Source organism: Entelurus aequoreus, linkage group LG18 (assembly GCF_033978785.1).
Source record: "Entelurus aequoreus isolate RoL-2023_Sb linkage group LG18, RoL_Eaeq_v1.1, whole genome shotgun sequence".
In the NCBI taxonomy this organism is placed as follows: Eukaryota; Metazoa; Chordata; class Actinopteri; order Syngnathiformes; family Syngnathidae; genus Entelurus; species Entelurus aequoreus.
In genome coordinates, this window is record NC_084748.1 from 29,592,570 (window position 1) to 29,616,179 (window position 23,610).

The window sequence follows — 23,610 nt, forward strand, 5'->3', positions numbered from 1 at the left end:
CAGGAACCCTCATGTTGCTGGCACGGCCACTCTCCCAACTGCACCACGCCGCCCCCCATACATTTAAAAACAAATCTCTTATTAGTATTAATTCCTACTCCTTTTCGAACATGTTGAAAAGAGAAACTGGAAATTGTGATGTATCATGTTGTATGCTTGCATGTTCGAAATAAACTCAAACTCAAACATATATATTTTATATGTTATATTGTTTTGCTTTGAAGAGTGTCTAGAGCAGGGGTCTGCAACCTTCACTATCAAGAGATATTTGCCGCCTCTTCCACCAAAGAAAATAGTATAGAGCTGCAGAATATAACACAGCTTATAAACTTTTAAAAGTTTTCATTTTTTTAATTTGTCCTTTAACAGAAAAAAACTATCTGTCAATGTGAAATTAATTTCTTTTTTCTCTTTCACATTAATGGTTAGGGTGTGCACAGTCGAGAAGCTGAACTGAACACACATGCTTCCAGTCTCTTTTATTTGCCCTCCTGGCGCCTCAGGACTCAGCCTGTGCACATTCACGGCCTCACAGACAGTAGTAAATTATAGAACTCTTTCTAAAGATGCAAACTTTTCTCACTGGGGGTTAAAAAAAAAATCTGAAGAAATCACAACAAGGAGGCAGAAGAGGCACACGTGGCTCCAGAGCCGCGGGTTGCAGACCCCAAGTCTAGAGACTTTTACTTTATTAAAAACGACCATCAACAAATCTAGTGTCTTTTTCTGGTGTTATTATAGAGTGAACTCGTGTTTAAAGACTCTACTTCTGTCGACGGGTATATCTCGGATATATTAAAGTTACGTCCACATCACAGACATGCTGACTACACTCCAGACAAGTGCATGCATCTTGTTTACGTCATCACAACATCCTGTTTCGGCAGTGCTATTTTTGGTGATCAAAGTCTTTTTTCAGGGGCTGAATTTTTGGTGCATCACTAGTCAATAGTGCGTAAATAATAGGTTATATATACATTTATACTGTAACGACCTGCTGTTGGTAATGTTTTAAGTTTGTGTGGTTTTGATTTGATGTTCATTGTTCCCATGATTACGAACACACCATCCATGCCTGTAAGGGGATTGGTGGGGAATGAGGAAGGGTTGTCGTGTGTCTAGGGAAGCACAGAGACAAAAGTGTGTGCACAGGAGGGAGTACCTGTTGGAATTAGGCCGGTTCGCAATAAAAGTTAAACATAGCGTCTGACATTTGACTTCTTTTGGAGGCTCTACAATACATTATATGACTAACTTGTTTTCTCGTAAAAAAACAACTTATTTTTAAGGTGTGCCTGCTTCAAATTTGCCGTGGCGGTGTGCCACCTTGATTTACATTAAGGGGAAACCCTGTGTTATATGAGTCCTTAGAGCAGTGGTCTGTAACTGATATTCAAATAGGTCCAGATACAAATAATTTCCTCATGCGAAGGTGCCATCTGGGCTGGAATGCACAGATTTGATTGGGTGCGTAATATCACATGGGATGGCCTCACTCGCATGCAATTGGTCAATGGATTTCCTGGTCTGATCATCAAGCACCGTAAAGTCTATAAAAGCTGTTCTGGTCAAAACAGAAGTGCTCTGTCAAAACTTAAAAATACTTAAATAATTAATTTACTATTGGTCCAGGTCCATATAGGACAGCACCAAAATAATAAATAAATAAAAAGGCTTCTCTGCACATCCAAAAATAAAGCCTGGCGCTTTATTCAATCAGCATGTGATCTGTAAATTTGATAATTTTATATTTCTTCATGTTTCTGTTAAAATGTGAGCGTAGTGACAGAAACATTATGTTATAGCTATGCTAGTGTTATTGCTAACGTTTGTGTCCTCCCCTAGTACTTAATGTTTTGCTGTTGTATGCATCTATTACGTCAGAAAATTGCAGAGTCCAAGTGTAAATGTAAGAAGTGAATAATGCGCACAATAGCGTTTCTCCCGTAGAAACACACTCTGAGACAGACATGGACAAACAGCTCATTAGCATTAGAACAGCATGTTCCCATTAGGGCTCACAGTACTAAAAACCCGTTTAAACGGTCCAAATTCCAAATAGATTTTGGCAAACACACTTTCAATACAATATGGTGCCATCTCTGAAACTCATTTGAAATTAAAACAATTATAATTTAGGATCTTTAGAATTTCAGTTTGGGCTCGTGCAAAAACGTCATGTCAAAAACAATGACAACATGGTGCTGCAGTACTTACAACTACATTTCATGGTTTTTTTCTTTTGAATTGGTTGTTGTCGTGTTAGCAAACTCTTACTTTTGTCATAAGAGAAAGAGAGAACACTACTTCACAGCTCAAAAGCCTGGTGGAAGGAAACTAAGATCCTCTTTCAACAGGGTGACCCTAAAAACACAGAAACCACACATTTTTGACTAAGTTTGTTAGTTTTTCTTCTTTTTTTCCCAGGGTAAATATGTCGACTTTGTGCATGAAATATTGGAAGAACAGTCTTCCCCAACATGTCTTGGTCAACCAAGGTAAAGACATTTTGCATGGAGGTCTATTTCTCCAATAAATCATACACTTGCCAGACTTGAACCCCCCACATATTTATCTGAGGGGGTATCTCAAGAAAATGTGTACGAGAACTACCCTCAAACGATGGGTGAACTGAGGGCAGCAATCAATGCAAAAATCAGGGAAATCCCCAAAGAGGAATGTCTACGTAATTGACAATTTTGTGCGGCGCATACTCTGTAAAACGATGACTCTTAGATAACTGACTTTGGGGGATGATCATACACAGGCTGAAGTTTAAAAGGTGCCCTCCGTTGAATTTAGTCTTTTCTAACTTATAAATGTTAAAATATTGGATACTTGTGTTCAACAATGCCAAAGCATCAAATCATGAGATTCATGCATTTTGGCGTGAGCTTGCATTAAGTTTTGATAGCCTCTTTTCGTGGGGTTTCGTCACAGCAAGGTGGAAGCACTTTTTTACACGAGGAAAACTCTTAGCCAGAGAGGTAGGAGAACATGCAGAGTGTGAATTGATCTGAGAGTGTGCAAGTGTACCTATTGTTGTGACCAGGTAAACCTACTGTATTTTCTGGACTATAAAGCGCCCAGGAATATAAGCCGCACCCACAAAATTTTAGAAAACAAAATACTTCATATACTACTACAAGCTGCAGATATATCCGTTGTGAAATTAATCATCTCCACAGAAATATTTTGTCAATGTTTATTTACATACTTTAATTGTTTCCAAACAGTGTCTGTAACAAGGCAGTAAAACGGCTGATCAAGCAAAACAGAAGTCATCGTCATGGACCCACTAGCTGCGGAAGCTAGCTTTCTAATCAGATAAACAGAGTCAATAACTTCACGGTGACGTTTTGGTGAATTTACTGAGGAATTTGTAAAACTGAAACAATACGAAAAGAATGCCATTGTAAGTTAATAATACTAACACAGGCACTCATAGACGTATTAGCATATTAGCTAATGCTAAAGGATGCTAGCTTGATTACATTACAATAGCACATACAAATTGGCATAAAAACATCCCAACAAACACCACACATTGGACTAAAGGTTAGTAAGCAAGAATGGTTTTAGTTATATTGTAAAAGTTACAAACGTTGCTTGTAGTGATGAATGAAGAATTTTTTGAGTAGAAACACTATGGACAATTAGAAGATAGAACGGCTCTTATACTTTCGATTCAAAGCTTAATAGAGCAGCACCTGCAGTGAGCAAACTCATCCAAAATATGGCACCATAGCACAAACAATAACACACAATGTGTTTCATGAAAACTATTTGCATTATGACTGTCAGCGAAGAAAAATCCATGAATAAACTGCATTGTTTTATAAGCCGCAGAGTTCAAAGCGTAGAATAAAAGTAGCGGATTATAGTCTGGAATTTACGGTATATAATATTTTTGGAGTTTATTTTTGACCGTGTCTAAGAAAGAAAATTAGCAGTGATGACTTCAAGATATATACAGTGCAGGCCAAAAGTTTGGACACACCTTCTCAATTCAATGCGGTTTCTTTATTTTCACGAGTATTTACAGTGTAGATCAGGGGTCACCAACGCGGTGCCCGCGGGCACCAGGTAGCCCGTAAGGACCAGATGAGTAGCCCGCTGGCCTGTTCTAAAAATAGCTCAAATAGCAGCACTTACCAGTGAACTGCCTCTATTTTTTAAATTTTATTTATTTACTAGCAAGCTGGTCTCGCTTTGCTCGACATTTTTGATTCTAAGAGAGACAAAACTCAAATAGAATTGGAAAATCCAAGAGAATATTTTAAAGACTTGGTCTTCACTAACTGACAAAGAAACAGATAACAGATTTGGTGTCCAGTTCAAAGTGTGACATGATTTATTTAAAAATTTGAGAGTTGACTTTTGTATTTTACATGAGTTATTATTTGTACAAACATGGTGCAAAGTAATTCATGATTTGTTAAAAAATGTTAGTGGCTAGCTAGTTAAAATGGGATATTGTGATTTCACAAGACTGTCTTAGAAGTGATCATTTGAAAATGTTCAATTTGAAAAATGTGCACTTAGAGAAAATATCAAAATAAAGTGTTGCATATTGATATTTATCTGTTTCTATATATATTTATTGTGAGAAATCTTTAAGATGACCAGTGTTTCCACAAAGATAAATATAATTAATTATTAATAATAACATAGAGTTAAAGGTAAATTGAGCAAATTGGCTATTTCTGGCAATTTATTTAAGTGTGTATCAAACTGGTAGCCCTTCGCATTAATCAGTACCCAAGAAGTAGCTCTTGGTTTCAAAAAGGTTGGTGACCCCTGGTGTAGATTGTCACTGAAAGCATCAAAACTATGACACCTGTGAAGTAAAAAACATTTCAGATGACTACCTCTTGAAGCTAATGGAGAGAATGCCAAGAGTGTGCAAAACAGTAATCAGAGCAAAGGGTGGCTATTTTGAAGAAACTAGAATATAAAACATGTTTTCAATTATTTAACCTTTTTTTGTGAAGTACATAACTCCACATGTGTTCATTCATAGTTTTGATGCCTTCAGTGACAATCTAAAATGTAAATAGTCATGAAAATAAAGAAAACCATCGGTGTGTCCAAACTTTTGGTCTGTACTGTATTTAAACAGTATACATTTTCAAATGATCAATTATGATACTTTTGGAGAGGGTGTGGCGTGGTTTAATTTACAATCTGTCTCCAAAGTCAAACATCTTGCAGACGGACTCAAAAAACGGGTTATGAAAGTGACTGTGGAGCAAAATTTACAACAAAGCATATTCGATATGTAAAATCTGGACCACAAGAAGGTGTTTTAAATGTAGATGAAAATCAACATAGGTCCCCTATAGCAGTGGTCCCCAACCTTTTTGTATATAATATTTTTGGAGTTTATTTTTGACTGTGTTCAACGTTTGAAAATGTATCCCACGGACTGTATCCCTGAAGACTGTATTAATCTGTATTGATATATAATGTAGGAACCAGAAATATTGATAACAGAAAGAAACAACCCTTTTGTGCGAATGAGTGTAAATGCGGGAGGGAGTTTTTTTGGGTTGGTGCACTAATTGTAAGTGTATCTTGTGTTTTTTATGTTGATTTAATAAATACAATTTTTTTTTTTTTTTCTTCAATTTCTTGTGCGGCCCGGTACCAATCGATCCACGGACCGGTACCGTGCCGCGCCCCGGTGGTTGGGGACCACTGCCCTATAGGGTAGCAAATATATTTACATTTTCTGGACCTTTGTAGGATTTAATAACATTTTTAGGGGTTCTCTTTTTTTGGGGGGGTCCAAGCCATGTTATGCTGGGTTTGTATTGGAGTGAGTAGGTGGGTGCACTGGTTACTACAATGGTGATGAAGATCTGTGTATCACTGTCGGCGTCGCGTAGAATTTAGATGGATTTGTCGGTTTTGTTCACGAGCGCAGATCCCTCAGAGGCAGAATGCAAATCAGCTACACATTATCTATTTCACTATTTCCATCAACCGACTGCTCTGTCGTGAAACAAAATTGCAACACTGCCGCACACATAATCATTTCAATATCAGGACACAGAAAGTGAAGTGCGTGTCGCTAAATATTTACACTCGAGAAAATGTGCGCCGCTCGGAAAATATGTACATGCTCATATATTACACTTTTCAAAATGCGCCCCCCCCCTATCATGTATGCTGTCTCTCTTCCTCTCCTTCTCTCATCTGTCTCTCATGTGGGAGGCAGGACTGGCACCAAGCCATACCACATCAATATGTGAACTGGTAAAATGCTGTGCTGCAGTCACCGACGCCCGGAGCAGTGGAAGCGGCGGGTAATGCGACTGGATCTAGCAGGTCACGTTAGCGGCTACACAGTCTTCATAGACACAAGGGTTAGGAACGGGGTCAGTGCCACGGTGGCCTTGCCGTAGCAACCTGCTGTGGCGACAGCCCATGGATACAGACAGCACCAGCCAGTGCCACCCTGGAGGCACCTTGGATTCTACCCAGGCAAAGGATCCCTGGGAGCCATGGTTGCCATGGTGCCAGCCGAATTTGGGTCCAATAAATGTGAGGGGAACAGGCGGCGGAGGGTTTGGGAGGCGGGGGCGCTCTTTAGGGTGGCAAGACAGAGGACAGAGAGACGGAACGAGGGGGGTTTTGAATGGCATGGTAGGCTTAAAATCAACTGCGAGTCAAATAAAGAACCTGTTTTGATAGCCATGTATGACTGGCCAGATAACCCAGTGACATTTTTGATAAGCGACAGTCGACGCTGGATACTGCAGATAACATACAAGAGGGGGCTCTTTGCATTTTTTTTTTTATACAACGAACCAACACTATTTGCCAGCTTTCAGATCAGTGGAATTCCAAGTGACAGACGCAGATCTCATAAACGTAGCCCACAAGGCCACCGCAATAAACAAGAGGTGCTCTTAAAAACGTTAAATAGGAGGACGCCGCGTTGTTAACGGGCGCATTCAAGCGCAGCTTGCATTCACGCTTTTAATACGCGCCACTTCCTTGGCCTGTGAGCCCCCTCCCTCGTTCAGTCGGAGCACGCTAAGTGCTCTAAAGTATCTCCATCCCGATTCGTCATTGAAAAAGTTTGCACGGAAGCAAGACGCTGCCAGTCATCCAAACAACACGGGATTATAGATCTTTTTTTTTTTTTTGGCAAAGTGTGGCACAGGAGCTCGCCGTGGCCGGTTCACCGGGGCATCCCTGGGAACCCGACGCGACTCCTTACTCATGGGAGGGGGAGACACTGACGAGACAGTGAAAAAGATATAATAGGTACGTAGATAAGATGTGAACATATGCTCTCTCGTGAATGTGTTGCCAAAAAACGCACAAACCCCTGCGCTACTTAGTCAACACACTGCACATATTGCCATTGCTCCATCCCCTCCTCAATCCACACTAGTGATAAAGAACAAACAAAAACACACTCCCCCCCCACCTTACCCCACTCGTTAAGTCTGCGTCCACCTTCCATCTGCTCTGCCCCCCCCCCCAATGCAAAACCATTCCCCTCCAAACTCATCCTGTTATCTAAACAAGCGCCATCCTCGTCAGCGTCACTGGCTTCCCTTTCTGCGTCTCCTCGAGAGAAAAGAGAGACTCTCCTGTTCGCACATGAATGGCGTCTTTTGATGGAGCGCCGAAGCCTTGTTTACCGCCACTCCATTTATTTACCGGGTTTTAAGTCGTCATTGAGGGACTCTCCTCACCTCACGCCCCCCCCCCCCTTTTAGTCTCACCCGTCTACCTCCTTCCTTTACACACACACACCCCCCATTCCCTTCTACCTCACACTATCCCGTTTCATCCCGCTTTCTTCTCTGCGTCTAGTGTCCTAGATCTGTGTCCAAACTGATTTGAAGCTTACTTGCTTACACAGATGCATGCCAAATTTGATTCTCTGCATTCTGTTGTGCTTCTCAGCAGCCGCACCCGCCCCCCCCCCCCCGCCGCACTTTCTATAAACGGCTCTTCACTGCACGGTGTCACAAACATCAAACGATGCCCTCGACGCCACAAATAAAACTATTTTTAAACTTAACTGACAAGCAAAAGTCCGATAAAGATCTAAAAAAAAAACTTGACATATAATGCGGGAAATTCAGTGACTTAGTCATAGTTTGTAATAATGGGAAATTGAAAGTGGTAAATAAAAGCTGCAGTTTGAGGCCGATGGATTCATTCTTTCAAACTATATCACTATAAAATTATACGGTGGCCAGTTTTCAAGTTGTAAAACCCCCCACAGATAATGCTCAATTATGTTTGCACTTACAAATTATTTCACTTTTTTTGGTGCTAATGAGGCTAGGGTAGGGCCTATGTTTGAACCCTAAAGAGGGAATAAAAGAAAAGGGGAACGTGTGAAAAGCAGGAAAGTTAAAAAAAAAAAAGAGAGAGAGAGAGAGAAGAAAGCGAGGATCAGAGGGAGGAGGTTGGCAGGGAGTGTATATGAAAATTTGGCATCTTGCGTCCAAGTGATAGCGGCGTGCCAAAGACAGCCGCCGACACAATCCTCCCTCTCACTTGCAGAACATCAGACTCCTTCGCCGTGTTCTTTTTTTTTTTGGTATAATTTTCAAACACAAAATAAAACAATATTTTACACCGTTTTATAAATTGAACTTTGCAGGACTGGAGGTCCAGTGCAGTAGGAGGCAGCGCCAGGGCCTCGCTGTGAGTGCAGCCTGGCGAATAAGCCCAGCACACTGGCAGGCCGGCCTGCTCGTGAGCGTTTACCCACTGCACTCTTTTTCCTTCCGCCGCCTCCTCCTGTCTGCCTCTGCTGAGACCGGCAAACACGCCGAGTGGCTATGTGGATTTTGGGGACGGACACATTACACGGTTGGAGCGGCGACAAAAGCCTGAAAAGAGAGCCGGCGCTGAGAAGACACCGTATTAATACAGACAATACACCCCCTCGTTGCCTTTGACTCTCATGCCCCCCCACTTTCTTGCTCACTCCAGGCTTTTTGTTACAAATTAAAAACGGTAAAAAAAAAAAGAAAAAAAAAAGCATTTTTAATCAATAACGCTAAGCATCGCCTAAACCCATTTCTATTTGACAATCATTAGTGTTTTAATGTGTAATTAAATCTAATCAGTAGGCATTAAACAGGGTTCCGCCGTGTGTAAACAAGCCCCCTTGCAACATTAAAAAAAATGTCAGGCAATTACTGCAACTACACAAATACATTTCCTTTGAGGTGAAAATGATCCTATGCAAATAATTCCCATTTTTATCCACCCCAGAACCAGCATCCACTGCAGTGGACATTTGTATTTTTCTTTCTGAAATGAGTATCTCTGACAAATTAAATAAAGTGGACATGTGTGTTTCGTATAACAGGGCAATTTCTTTCCCTGAAATGTGGAACTTTTACAAGAGAAATAGGACCCCTAAAAATGTCCAGTCTAGTGGACTTTTTGGATTGGATTTTTTCCTGAAATGTGCGACTCTGACAAAAGAAATAGACCATAACAAACGTCAACTGCAATGGACATGTGTTTTGTATAACAGGGATATATTTTTCTTCAAATGTGTAATTCTGGCATTGTGTTGTGCATGACAGGATATTTTTTTCCTGAAATGTGTAAATTTTACAAAAGAAATAGACCCCCAACAATGTCCACTGTAGTGGACATTTGTGTTTCGTATAACAGGGCAATTTCTTTCCCTGTTTGTGTACATTTGTATTTGCATACCATCTATTGTAGTCCTGGAATGTGTAATGGCAAATGGTCTGTCTTTATATAGCACATTACTATACTTGGAATGATACCCAAAGCACTTTACATTATACGTACTCTGACAAAAAAAAAAAAAACATAAGCAAATGTCCACTGGAGTGGACATGTGTGTTTTGTATAACAGGGCTATTTTTTTTCAAATGCGTATCTCTAACAAAAGAAATCACTTTAATATACCGTATTTTTCGGACAATAAGTCGCGGTTTTTTTCATAGTTTGGCCGGGGGTGCGACTTATATTCAGGAGCGACTTATGTGTGAAATTATTAACACATTACCGTAAAATATCAAATAATATTATTTGGCTCATTCACGTAAGAGACTAGACGTATAAGATTTCATCGGATTTAGCGATTGGGAGTGACAGATTGTTTGGTAAACGTATAGCATGTTCTATATGTTATAGTTATTTGAATGACTCTTACCATAATATGTTACGTTAACATACCAGGCACGTTCTCAGTTGGTTATTTATGCGTCATATAACGTACACTTATTCAGCCTGTTGTTCACTATTCTTTATTTATTTTAAATTGCTTTTCAAATGTCTATTCTTGGTGTTGGGTTTTATCAAACAAATTTCCCCAAAAAATGCGACCTATGTTTTTTTCCCTTCTTTATTATGCATTTTCGGCCGGTGCGACTTATACTCCGAAAAATACAATACTTGGAATGATACCCAATGCACTTTACATTATATGTATTCTTACAAAAAAAAAAATCCATAAGCAGATGTCCACTGGAGTGGAAATGTGTGTTTCGCATAACAGGGCAAGTTATTTCCCTGAAATATGCAACTTTTACAAAAGAAAACAATATAACATTTATTTATTTCCTGAAATGTGTAATGGTAAATGGTCTGTATTTGTATAGCCCTTTGCTATACCTGGAATGATACCCAAAGCACTTTACATTAAACATACACTGACAAAAGAAATAAAGCAGAAGTAAATGTCAACTGCAATGGACATGTGTGTTTTGCATATAAGGGCTTTTTTTTCTTCTTCAAATGTGTGTCTCTGACTAGAGAAATAGGCCAATATCAAATGTCCACTGGAGTGGACGTGTGTGTTTTGCATAACAGGGCAATTTCTCTCCCTGAAATGAGCAACTTTTACAAAAAAAATTAGACCCAAATAAAATGGTTTACTCTAGTTGATATCTGTGTTTGCGTAACATCATTTTTTCCCCTGAAATGCATTATGGTAAATGTTCTGTCTTTATATAGCGCTTTACTATACCTGGAATGACACACAAAGCACTTTACATTATAAATACTCTGACAAAATAAATAAACCATAAACAAACATCAACTGCAATGGATATGTGAGTTTTGCATTACAGGGCTATTTTTTTGTCTTCAAATATGTACCTCTGACAAAAGAAATAGACCAAAAATCAATGTCCACTGCAGTGGTCATTTGTGTTTGGCATAACACCTTTTATTTTTCATAAAATACAAAATAAACAGACTAAATACAAAAGTCTCAAATGCTGGTTTTCAAGAGAATATATCTTTTTTGTATCTGAACAAAGAATATGGAGAAGAAATGTTGGAACTTTAATTCATACAGCAGTAAATGTAAATCCTCAATGTAAATCTATTTTAGTTAAATACCAACACGAATAAAAAAAAGTAATAATGATCAATGCAGCGTTTGTTAAACCGAAACAGCCATCTTCCATTAAAGTAAACAGCCTGAGGTGAAATGCTGACAATTGACTTTAATCAAAATGACAAGAAGATTAGAGAGAGAGCTGGATTAAAAAAATTAAAAATTATCTGGAAGAATGTGAAATAACCACTTTAAGATTGTGACAAAAACTAAAAGCAAATCGAGAAGCAGTCAGGAGCTTGGTGTAACACGCCAGTTGTAATCAGGACACAAACAACAACTATGCTAATGTTTTTGGACCCTACGTGAGGCTCATTTAGCAGTCCAGATAGGAGACTTTTTCTTCTCCAGCCTCGGAGAGAGAGAGAGACCAAACTCCCGCTCTAATGTGACACGCTTCTTCCCCTTTATCGTCGTCTATCAGCCCTGGTTTGTCACGCACCTCGACACGCTCCAGAGGCGTAAAAGAAGATGGGCCCTGGTGAACGGAGGCCAGCGGTGCAACACTCCCCCGATGCCAAAGCCGCTCTGCATGTGGAGAGCTTTTCTTAGCCGGGGTTGGGCCCGCTTCCCACAGCACGGGACACAAAAGCCTCAGGCCTGAAAGACCGCCTCGGGGTTGGGACCTCATTCGCTCCACCGTAAACCGTACACGCGTACGGAAACTCCACATGATGTCATAGGAGCCGGAGAAGGGATCGGGGAGTTATTAAGGTGAGATTATTTTCACAGAGAAATAAAAACAGATCGACAAAACAGTGGGAAGCTGTGGAATCCAAAAGAAAACTTTGACCGCGCCGAGAGCCATTCATCATCATCTCAACATTTCCCTGCTTTGAATCCCCTCGATACATCTTTGTCTGCGATGAACGCAGGAGGGTACTTTATTTAGGAGTCCTTCCTGTGGTCAGTGAGTCACGGGTTTCTCCGGCCCTCCTCAGAGCCTCGTCCACACGGGAATCCGCCGCGATGGAGGTGGGATCTGGCACCCGGAGGAGCGTGCGGTGCGGCGCGCACATTTCACACCTCCCTCGGAGCGACTGCAAAATTTCCCGTGCTGCACTTTTCTGATTGGAAACATCTTTTTATAATCACACTCGTGGCGCGCAGAACAAATAAAAAGCGAGGAACCCGGTTCCAAACTATGAGTAAGTGCAATGAGCGAACGTAGCGCCTGACAAATGCTTTTTTAATCTCTTTTCATGCTCGGACAAATGATAAATGGTGCCGCGATTAATCAGAAACAGCACAATATGCATATTGTTTTATGAACCAACTCAAACACATTAGCGTGAGCAGTAAACGGATTGCTCTTCTGATAATGCACACCCCACCTTTGCGAGCAAACACTCGTTCACTCACAGGAACTGAGCCAGTTTGTGGTTGTCATGCAGAACGTTGGCACTGCCGGGCCAAAAGATCACTATCTCTATTATAATAATAACAGTCTCAGTCTTAACCAGATCAGTCAGTAGCAGACCTCCGCCGTGGCCAAACACTGGTGCCAGATAGTTGTAGAGTCCTTCTTGCAAGCTTATGTTCATCCAGATGTGCAAAAAATATATATATATTTCTGTCCACAAATAAACACATTAGTATATAGTGTGACATTAGATGTGCAGTAATGCGTATATCATGTAGGTGTAAACAACTACTGTATGTGTTGTGATAAATACGGTTAATGTGGCACATTTCTGACTTATGACACAAACCAAAAAGCTTCCTTTTACTGATCCACACACAAACTACAGTATTTTTGAAATTCTTTAATAGTTTTCTTTTAAGCATCTACTGTACATGCTATAGGAAAATGTTCCTTTTTTCCCCTCAAAACATCCGTACTGGTGTTGACGTGACCATAACTGCAAATATTCGCCTGAGATCCAGCGTCCTCTGGAGTGAAGATTTGTTTTTGGTCAATTTCACTTGCCAGAGTTACACTTTTTTGGGGGAAAGAAAAAATAGTCCCGAAACACAAATGTCCACTGGAGTGGACGCTGGTTCTCAGAAGGGTAATAGTAGAGAAACTGAGCTGAATGCAACTTTGTGAACTACAAGGCAAAATGTAATTAATGATGTTCCACTCCAGTCCTACAGGTGGCAGTAATGTGCATAACAATGTCACAGACTACATTTTAACAACTCATGTTTTGTGGGGATTGGTTGGGCTAAAATGCCGCTTGTGAAGCAAAAGTAAGACGCAAACGTAAGTATTTTGCAAATAAATACAAACATTTAGTAACCCTTAAATCGAGGGCTGTTTGCAACATTCACACAGATGCCTAGAGGGCGCTAACGTTCCAATGTATTTTACACCGTCTTACGGCTTCTCGTACGTAATGACGTATTTACGTGCGTAACCCATGCATGCGCATTAGCTTTAGGTGTTGTTAGCTAATAATAGCAATTTGGATAGATAGCGTTAGCTGTCATTGAATGTATATTCTATCATAACAACAACGAGACTGCAAATGTTTTGTTGCTTCTCTTGGACTGCTTTTATATATGTGCACGCGATCCTTGGTAAATATGACGAGACCGGTGAGTGACCTACGTAAACACCAATCATTTTATTCGGGCCAGTAAAAATTTTTATAACATTAACTTTGTAATTGTGAAAAATATAGACTATTTTCAAACTGGAGGAAGTATTGCCTTCAGAATCACGTTTTAACCACGAGACTGAATATATTACTTACTTCTACAAAAAACTTTTATGGTTCTGAGCTAAGAAAAATTGTATGTAAAAATAGCAAATTATAAATAGCAACTGTTGAGTTCCCCAGGAAATGGTTTGTTTGCTTAAAGACAGTTTTTTTGTGTTTGCACTGATATTGTAGTTATTGTCTAGTGGGACTCAAGATTGCCATAATATATTTAAACTATTAGCGGCACAGGGTTGGCGGGTCACAATTACACAAAGCAGCCCATGGGCCGTGAGTTTGAGACCCCTAAAAGTATATTCATTTTGAATTAAATGCTGCTCTTAACATAAAACCTACATACAATCAAATTGTCACTTTTGGGTTAAAGTTGGTCATGCTATACTTGTTCTGCTTAACCAAAGCCGAGTAGTTCTGGGTATCCTTGTACACCATCTAACTAAAAATACTCACACACGACCTCCTTGAGCCTGGCAACACCCCCAATCAGTTTTTCCGGTACAACATTCATGTTCTTTTATCTACATGAGGCGTGTAAAAACTGGGGATGTGTTCCGATCAGGGTTTTATGCTGCCGATTCTGACGCAATCATGTGATGAGTCAAATTTCCCGGATATTTCTATGTATTTATGGTGAGTGCTACTGACAGAGTAACAATATCAACATAACATTTAAACTACTTCCTTATTTTAGTTTATTCAATGTAATTATTTGTTAAAAACAAAGTCAAGAGTTCACAATAACTAAAAAAAGCAAAAACGATCAAATACTTATTGAAATTTTGTCCTTAAAGTGTGCAAGGAATTATTCCTTGAATTTATAAACATTAATAAAAACAACAACATAAAAAGTAAAAGATATTGACCTAACCACTCGAGTATCAATCATATACTATCGACACTACAGACCCTTATGTGTCGTGTACTGACTGCGATAATGCTGACAGACCAACAGTTGTTGTCATATTATCCTCTCTCTAGACCAGGGGTCGGGAACCTTTTTGGCTGGGAGAGCCATAAAAGCCAAATATTTTAAAATGTATTTCCGTGAGAGCCATATAATATTTTTTAACACTCAATACAACTAAATGCGTGCATTTTTAAGTAAGACCAATATCTTTAGAGTATAATAAGTCTCTTATTCGTTTGAATAACATTGTTATTCTGAAGCTAACCAATAATAAATAAACGACTTCTTACCATTAATGCGACTTCTTGAACAGGTGCGGTAGAAAACGGATGGATGGATTAAAATGCAAGAGAATGTTTTATATTTTTGAACGTTATTTTTAACACTGTGATTACCAGCGGAATTATTCATTACTTATTGTGTTAAGCAATCTCAGCCAAGATTTATCTGAGAGCCAGATTATGTCAGCAAAAGAGCCACATCTGGCTCTAGAGCCATAGGTTCCCTACCCCTGCTCTAGACTTATTAATCTACTCGTTCATTTCCTATTCATAACTGCTTATGTTCTGCTGTAACGCGATTCCATCTACACTTTTTCAAGTTTACTAAGCACTTATTTCTTAGTATTGTTTCAAGCTAGCTTAGTTTAGCTATTTACATGTTTAGTCCTCCAGTGATTATGATACTTAAAATACTGAGAAATGCAATTTGTGGAGGTGATTATTATTAGCTTAAGGGGAGCGGCTTCACACTGTGTATGGAAACACATAAATAGCTGCTAGCTGCTTGTCAGTCAGGGGACTAGAAATAAATAAAGTGTGAGCCAGAAAGAATCAGTGTTTGTGATCAGCATTAACTGGCATTTGTCGATCACATACTTTTTTACTAATACTGATCAATGGCCAATAGATCGGCACATTCCTAGTAAAAACACAAGCAAGTGCGCCGTGCATCATGGCGGCGTGGTTTGTTCTGTCACGGCTGTGGCGCGCCGTAATAGAGAGGATCTGGAAGGACGGCTGGCTCCAGAACAGCCTGAGAAAGCCTGACAAAGAGCCCGGAGATTCCCCGTGGCAGCTTTTTGCCACTCTGTCATAAACAAAACACAAGACGTCTTTCTCCTCTTCCCACACCAAGCGAGCTTGGGCGCTGCCAAACTGAACAATCACGATCGAAGCCTTCCTTTCCTTACCCGACGCACGCTTGTCGCGTCTATCTCTCTCTCTCTCTCCCCTCCACAATATAAACAAAAGAGATGAGCAGAGACTTTACCTCTTGCGAGAGCAACAATGAGGGCGATGTTTAAGGAGACAAAACATCAGTGTGCACGGGATCAAAGAGGAGCAGGAAAGGCGGAGATGCCAAAGCTCAACAAAATGCAAAGCAAACAAAAACTAACAATGAGCATGTCGTGTCATTCATTGCGCCACTAAAGCAAAAAAAAATAAAAAAAAATGCAATGAACGTGGCAGAAAAAACAGGCTGGTTCACGAATATATCACTCGAACTTGACTGGAGCTAAGCCTGATAAAAACAGTTGCCCTTTGGCAGGTTTGAAGACAGCAGTTTGCTCTTTGTCTTTCCTTTCATCCCTCCCTCCCTCTCTCTCTCTCTCACTGTCTGCAGGTCCCAAAAGTTCTCACCAACTTAGGCTGGACTGTGTGAAGGAAGGAAAAGTGGTGAGGCACACTGTTAAGCAAATAAAACGACGAGCCCACCAAATAAGGCGCACGGACTCATTCCCTAATGCGAGCAGCGTGTAACCAGAAATTTTTATTTTGAAGAATATATTTGAAAAATTAACTGGTGTTATTCCAGATTGTGTGTGAAAATATGTTTTTTTTTCTACATGGATATTAAACTCATGCATCACCCTTTTATGTTTGGAACAGTCTGTTAAAAATATGTTGACATCTTTAACAAATTGAATAAAATACCATCAAATAAAAAATAACATTTGTTATTATTTTGTATTTTACAACTAGCAGAGAAAGACCTCATTAAAATGTCATTTTAGGGAAAAATACATTGAAATAAAAAAACCGGAGGAGATTTCCTCACACACCACAAATAGACCAACAGAGCAAAGCTGCCAGGCTTTGGCTCGGTCCGCATGAGGGGTTTGGCCTGGACGGAGATTGTGGGTCTGTGCGAGTGTGTGTGTGTGTGTGTGTGCAGAAGACAAGGAAATACGCGGGCAAGGCTGATTGCCATTAGAGGTCTGTCTCAACACGTGTGTATTTATGCAAATAGTAATATCTGCGCGTGTGTGTCCCCAGAAAATCCAGCTGAAATAATATTAGGTCATGAGCCTGTGTTTGGTGAAGTAGTTAGCGTGTATTTGGAGGATTTGGCTGTGAAATGTGTTTCATCTATGCACGTGTGTGTGTGGTTGCAATGTTGGAAAAACACTGGAACACGGCACAGTATTTTGGCTGAGTGTGTGTAATTGTAAAATGTGCGCACGGGAGGCTACAGTGAGCAATGTTTGGCTGAATGAGTGTGTGTGTGTGTTTGTATCATGGTGGCTGCGATACAACACGCTTTGGCTGTATCAAAATGTATCTACACTGGTCTTTGGCTGAGTGTGCGGCACTGTGTGGGTGTGTGTACGCAGTTGTGAATAAAAACCATGTTTGGCTCGACGTGTGAAAGTACGCTACAAAGATGAGTTGTTTGTCTATTCTCTCCCCCCCCCCATGATTCAAAATGTGTGTATCCTACTTTAGCTTTGAGTGTGTGTTTGTGTAAGGGTGTGAAGGTGGCTGCACGAGTACTAACTGGCTGGCTACGTGCGTGTGTGTGTGTGTGTGTGTGTGTGTGTGTGTGTGTGTGTGTGTGTGTGTGTGTGCCTGTGTTTGGCAGCCAGGTCCAAGGCAGCGCAGGCGTTCAGGCAGACGGTGAAGGCGGCAGCAGCCTGCGGCCTGAGAGCAGGAGACTCACGGCTCACACACACACTCACACACACACACACACACACCCACACACAATCTGGGCTATTGCCAAATGACAATCCCTAGCTACAATGGCCTTATCGTGGCACATGCACTCTGTGAGAATTAGAACAAATTTGTTATAAACAGCTCCTCTCTCTCATTCACGTGAAAACATGGCAAAAAAGCGGCAATTTTCTAAGGACACACACACACACACACACACAAACGACACAAAAGGCATGCAAATAATTTTCTGTAATACAGCCTATAATATTGAACCTATGTTTATATAAAGAGGAAATGTATCAATTGGAAAAAAGGAGCATGGACTTGCCAGAGCATGTTGGCCGAATGCCCCTTTTTTTTTTCCAAATAACCTCAGATTATAAATTGCCATGTAGACAAAGGGTAATTTTATTTTTAAAAATGACTAGCAAAAATGTATTTAAAAAATTGTTTTCATACTCTGTATTTTACATTTTTGTGGTTATTACACCTAATATTTAGGGACAAGTGCAATAAAATGTGGGAGAATAGGATATGTTTTGAAGTTGTACACTGTTCATGACGTGCACAATGGCATGGATGAGTGTGTGCGATTTTGGAAATGTTAAAAGTTTCAAAGATGCACGTTGGAGCGTTTGCACATTTTGCTCGTGTATTCCGACTGGCGTGGACGAGTGTTTCTAACGTGAGTTGTCCACATACCTGGCGTGTGGACGAAGTAGGCCAGGTAGAGGTCCAGCTCCTTCACGGACACTCCGATGTGGTGCGGCTGGACACACAGGCCCGGATTGGTGCACTGCGGTGACTTGACCAGGCGCTCCCCGTCCGTGCTCTCCAGGGGGCTGCCTTTGAACAGGATGACCATGACCAGGTCCAGCCGCCACACTTTGTCGGCCTGGCGCAGGCAGTCGATGCGGCGGATCTTGCCCTTCTGGTCGGGGTTGGACAGCACGCAGCAGGGGGCCTTCTTCCCCGTGATGGTGAGCACAAAGTCCTCGCGGAACTCAGGCCGGATGTCCTTGCGGAGCTTGGCCAGCAGGCGCGAGGCCCACTTCTGTTTGATCTCGGGCTTCTCTCCCAGCAACTCGTCCTTCACCGCGCGCTCTTCCTCCTTGGACATGCGTTTCTCGTGCTTCTTGAAGTACTTGCGCTTGCGGGCCTGCAGGTTGAACCAGGTGTAGGCGAAGGCGCGGACGTGGGGCAGCAGGGCCTCGATGAAGGGGTGGAATTCATCCTGGATGAGGGAGGATGACGGGGGGAGGGCGGAGGAGGACAGGGAGGAGGGGGGGAAGCAGGATGAGGAGGGGGAGAACGGGGGAGAGAAGGACGGGGAGAGAGGGAGCGGGGGGGAGGATGGGAAGAGAGAGGTGAGGCAGTTAGCACCGGCGCGCAGCATGGAGGAGCGGCGCCTGCTCCGTGCGAGCGGAGCCAGGGAATGAACGAGAGGCACCGAAAGAGAGAGAGAGTGAGCGAGAGTAAGAGAGTGTGTGTGTGACTGAGTGAGTGAGCAAGAGAGAGAGAGAGAGAGAGAGAGAGAGAGAGAGAGAGACTTATATACACATCACATTGAAGGTAAAGATGGTGACAACCAATGATCTCTTCTGGGACGTGTTTAAATTAGTGAACACAAGTGTGTGCGCAGCAATATGATAATAATTCATTATACTACAATTAACCTCAAACAGATGTAGCAACATTCCAAAGAAAAAAATGCTAGTTACCATTTCGCTCTTTCATCATAAACTGAGCCCGCCGATTGCAAAAAAAAATATGTAAATATGCACCACTGGCTAATCAGTGTGCACAGGATAAATGATGCATTTATTGCACAAAACAAAAAAAATAAGGACTAAACTGTCCAGTCAAAATAAAAAAAGTTAAAAAAATGAGAGAGAGAGGAAAAGGGGCTGCAGTGTAATACCAGCGCAGGAACACAGGAGGTAGTGTAGCAGGAGAGCTGTTGTTCACCAGCACAACAGGAGAGTGGACAGAAGTTCAGCAACCTCACTGGCTAAAATAATTGAAAAAGCTAAAAGGATAAAGGCGTCAAGTGAATTAGTGGATAAAACTGTCAAAAAAAACTGTTTGGCTGCAAAAATAACAAAAAATATCTTGCCGAGAAAAAAGGGTAGAGTTGAGTAGAATCTGCATAGGGCTCCCGCAGAGGGGGTGGGGGCGAGAGAAAGAGAGAGAGAGAGTGGCACAAGGGAGTAAAAAAAAAAAAAAAAAAAAGCAAAACAAGAGGACGGAATCAATGTTGGGAGAGCGCGCGCGACCGCTGGCAAACCCGAGCGCTGCTTCTTTTTTCGCCCTCTTTCCCTCCAACTCTGCCTCTCTCTTCTTCCTCCTCACTTTGCTCCTCCAACCATTGACTGAGTGTGTGCCAACGTGCAGAGGGACCACCTATTTGGCACAGAGGCACCAGCGCCGCAGCCAATACGCACGCTCCCCGCGCAGGAAAGGGAGGGAAGAGCGATGGCAAGGGCAGAGGCAAAAAGGCAGGGGGGTGTGTGTGGGGGGTGGGGGGGGGGCCCGGTTGGTGGCTGGTAGTGAAGGTAGAGAGAAAGAGAGAAAGGGAGAGAGAGAGAGAGAGAGAGAGAGAGGGATTGTGCATGGTGCAAGCAGAGGGTGCGTCATTAGTTAAATAGACAAGTTCCAATCTGGTGCAAAAAGGCAAAGTCCAGAGGATATCATAATTTCACATCTAGATTGAATCTACAAAAACACCCCCTCCTTTCACCACCATTCATCTGATCCAACCCCCCCACCCCGCCCCCACTCGCATTACAGCACCTTGGCATGGGATGGCATGAGAAAACACAGGCCCAAAATCCCACTAGACCCTGAGACCAGCAGCTGCTCCTGGATTTGCCACACAAACAAGGAGACGAGGTGGGGGGGATGAAAATGTCTGTACCCCCCTGGCCCCAGAACCCTCCTCCCTGCACTCTCTATTCCAAACAGCACATTCTGTTTTTGTTTTTTTTTCTTCCCTTAAGTAGCCTCCAGATTCAATGTTACCAAATTTCAGTGATCCAATTTGCTTGTAAGAAGCAAAAATGTGTGGACAATGAATTGGTTGTGTGTAGTTAGCCTCAACATGCTACATCCTTGACCTAAACTACTATATTGCAGCAATAAATTCTTCTTAAAATGGTTTTGAATGCCTTTCTGTGCACCTTATTGAACATTTAGTCAGCCAAGCTTTGCGTCAAATATCCCAGTAAACCAGCTCTGACTTACAATAATAGAGTTAAGATATGTAGACATAAGGATGTATAATTAACTGCCTTAATTCAGTTTGTTTTGCTCACTGACTGACCCGCATCACCCGACAGGGGCAAGATGTGCACAATGCATCATGTAACATATGACGTGAAGGAATATTAACAATGCTCTGAAAAAGTACAAGAATAAAGTAACAAAATACAAGCCGTAATTATTATTTACAAATTAAATCATGACCTGTGGCCATTTCATTTTTTTATGTAATTTTGTAAGATTTAGACAAGTCATCATTTTGAAAAAAATACATTAAGTTTACAAGAATAGGTCAGAATAGGCAAATGCAGTCAAAAGATTGCAAGAATAAATAAAGCCGTAAATGTACTAGCATAAGGTCGTAAAATTGTCAGAACAACGGTCTAACATCGATTTTTAGTAAAAATATGTATATTTAGTTTAAGTATTGCAAACATTAATTCATCAAATACGAGCATGAAAAGAATAAAGTTATTGTATTAGGAGACAAAAAAGTTTACATAAATAAATAAAGTTGTAAATTTACTAGAATAACGTCATTTAAGTGCAAATTAGGCACATACAAAGGAAATATGCAAAAATAGTCAGAATTTTCTAGGCATGAAGCCCTACTATCACAAGAGTAAGTTACAATACGTGAATTTAGTAGAAATATTGCATGAATAAAGTCGTAATTTTACAAATATAACGTCTTAAGTGTACAAGAATAGGTCGGAATGGACCAGGGGTCAGCAACCCAAAATGTTCAAAAAGGACAAAAATTGGACCAAAAATAAAAAAAACTAATATGTCAGGAGCCGCAAAAAATTAAGAGCCTTATAATGAAAGCAACACATGATGTAAGTGTCTATATTAGACTGCAAGCTCTTATCTGTGGGGCGTGTGTTGTATTTGGATTGGATGTTGTTCCTGTTTGAGAATGTCTGCTTGCAAAGGTATTTGTTTTGTTTGTCGGACACCACGTGTGCCGGAGGCTGACGCAAATCTTCGTTGACAGGAATGTTGAAATTCAATATTTATTCTACACATTTTTACAACATTGGAAAACATGCAGTCTTTCTGTGGCAGCATCGGAGAAAGTCATACATGTAAACCAGGGGTGCCCTAACTTTTTCAGCAGATGTGCTACTTATCAAATGATGTGATCTACCTTATATATATATATATATATATATATATATATATATATATATATATATATATATATATATATATATATACATATATATATATATATATATATATATATATATATATATATATATACATATATATATATATATATATATATATATATATATATATATATGTGTGTGTGTTCAATGTACACACACACACACACACACACACACACACACACACACACACACACACACACACACACACACACACACACACACACACACACACACACACACACACACACACACACACACACACACACACACACACACACACACACACACACACACACACACAGTGGGCTTTCTAACAATTAGGAATGTTTGTGTCATGTTTGTCCTACAGAAACCATATTAAAACTAAGAATATCCCCCCACCCCATCTTTTTCCATTTTCATACATTTTTGAAAAAGCTCCAGCGCTGGAGAGGACCCCTGGAATAAACATATTCAGTCGAATTACCAAAAAATAAATAGGTTGGTAATTTTACAAGCATAAGGTCGTAAAGTTGCCAGAACAATGGCATGATAATGAGAAAAAAGGTGTATTTTTCTGTAATAGTTCAAAATGCTCAAATGTAGTTAAAAAAAATGTCAATAATAAAGTCATCATTTATGAGCATAACATTGTGTAAAAACAAAACTACCAAAAAACGTAGCCTTCCGAGAAAAAAAAGTGACGAAAAATAACAAAACTTGTAAGTTTTTACGAGAATATCGTTATAATACTAACAAAGGAAAATGGCTGTAATTTTTCAAAAAGCCCACAATTTTTTGGAGGGCAAGTTAAATTACGCACTTATAGCAAAAAAATTGCAGAAATAATCATAATTTTACAATCTTACGGTTGTAAGTTGTATTGAATATCCTTAAATAGAAAAAGAAAGAATAAAGTGTTGCCATTATGAAAACAAGTTTAAGACTTTATTGACAAAATATTGCAAGAATAAAGTTGTAATTTAACAAACATGTTGTCGTAAATGTATAAGAATAAGTCGTAAAATAGGCAAATTCAGTGAAATTATTGAAAAAATAAATAAAGCAGTAATTGTATCTTAAAGTTGCCAGGACAGCATAATACTGAGAATATAAACTGTAATTTCCAGTAATGAGTCAAAATACGTAATTTAGTTAAAATATTCCAAAAAATAAAGTAATGATTTTGGAGCATAAAGTTGTAAATTTAGGAGAATAGCATCATAGTATTACAAGAAAAAAAGTGAAGATAAATTAATATTGGAATAATTACATAATATTACAAGGTAAAAAATATGTAATTTTA

At 40.3% G+C, this 23,610-nt stretch overlaps 1 protein-coding gene across 4 annotated transcripts in view; it reads right to left on the reverse strand.

Moving 5' to 3' along the window:
* The window catches only part of nfixa (nuclear factor I/Xa), a 384,964-nt gene that overhangs the window by 115,923 nt on the left and 245,431 nt on the right, over nt 1-23,610 (reverse strand). For 3 of the 4 annotated variants that reach the window (XM_062026895.1, XM_062026892.1, XM_062026894.1), the window contains one exon: nt 18,589-19,120. In XM_062026895.1, coding sequence (XP_061882879.1) covers nt 18,589-19,120 — 532 coding nt within the window. Of the gene's footprint in view, nt 1-18,588; nt 19,382-23,610 lie in introns of all 4 variants that reach the window. The other variant, XM_062026891.1, reaches the window with a different exon arrangement.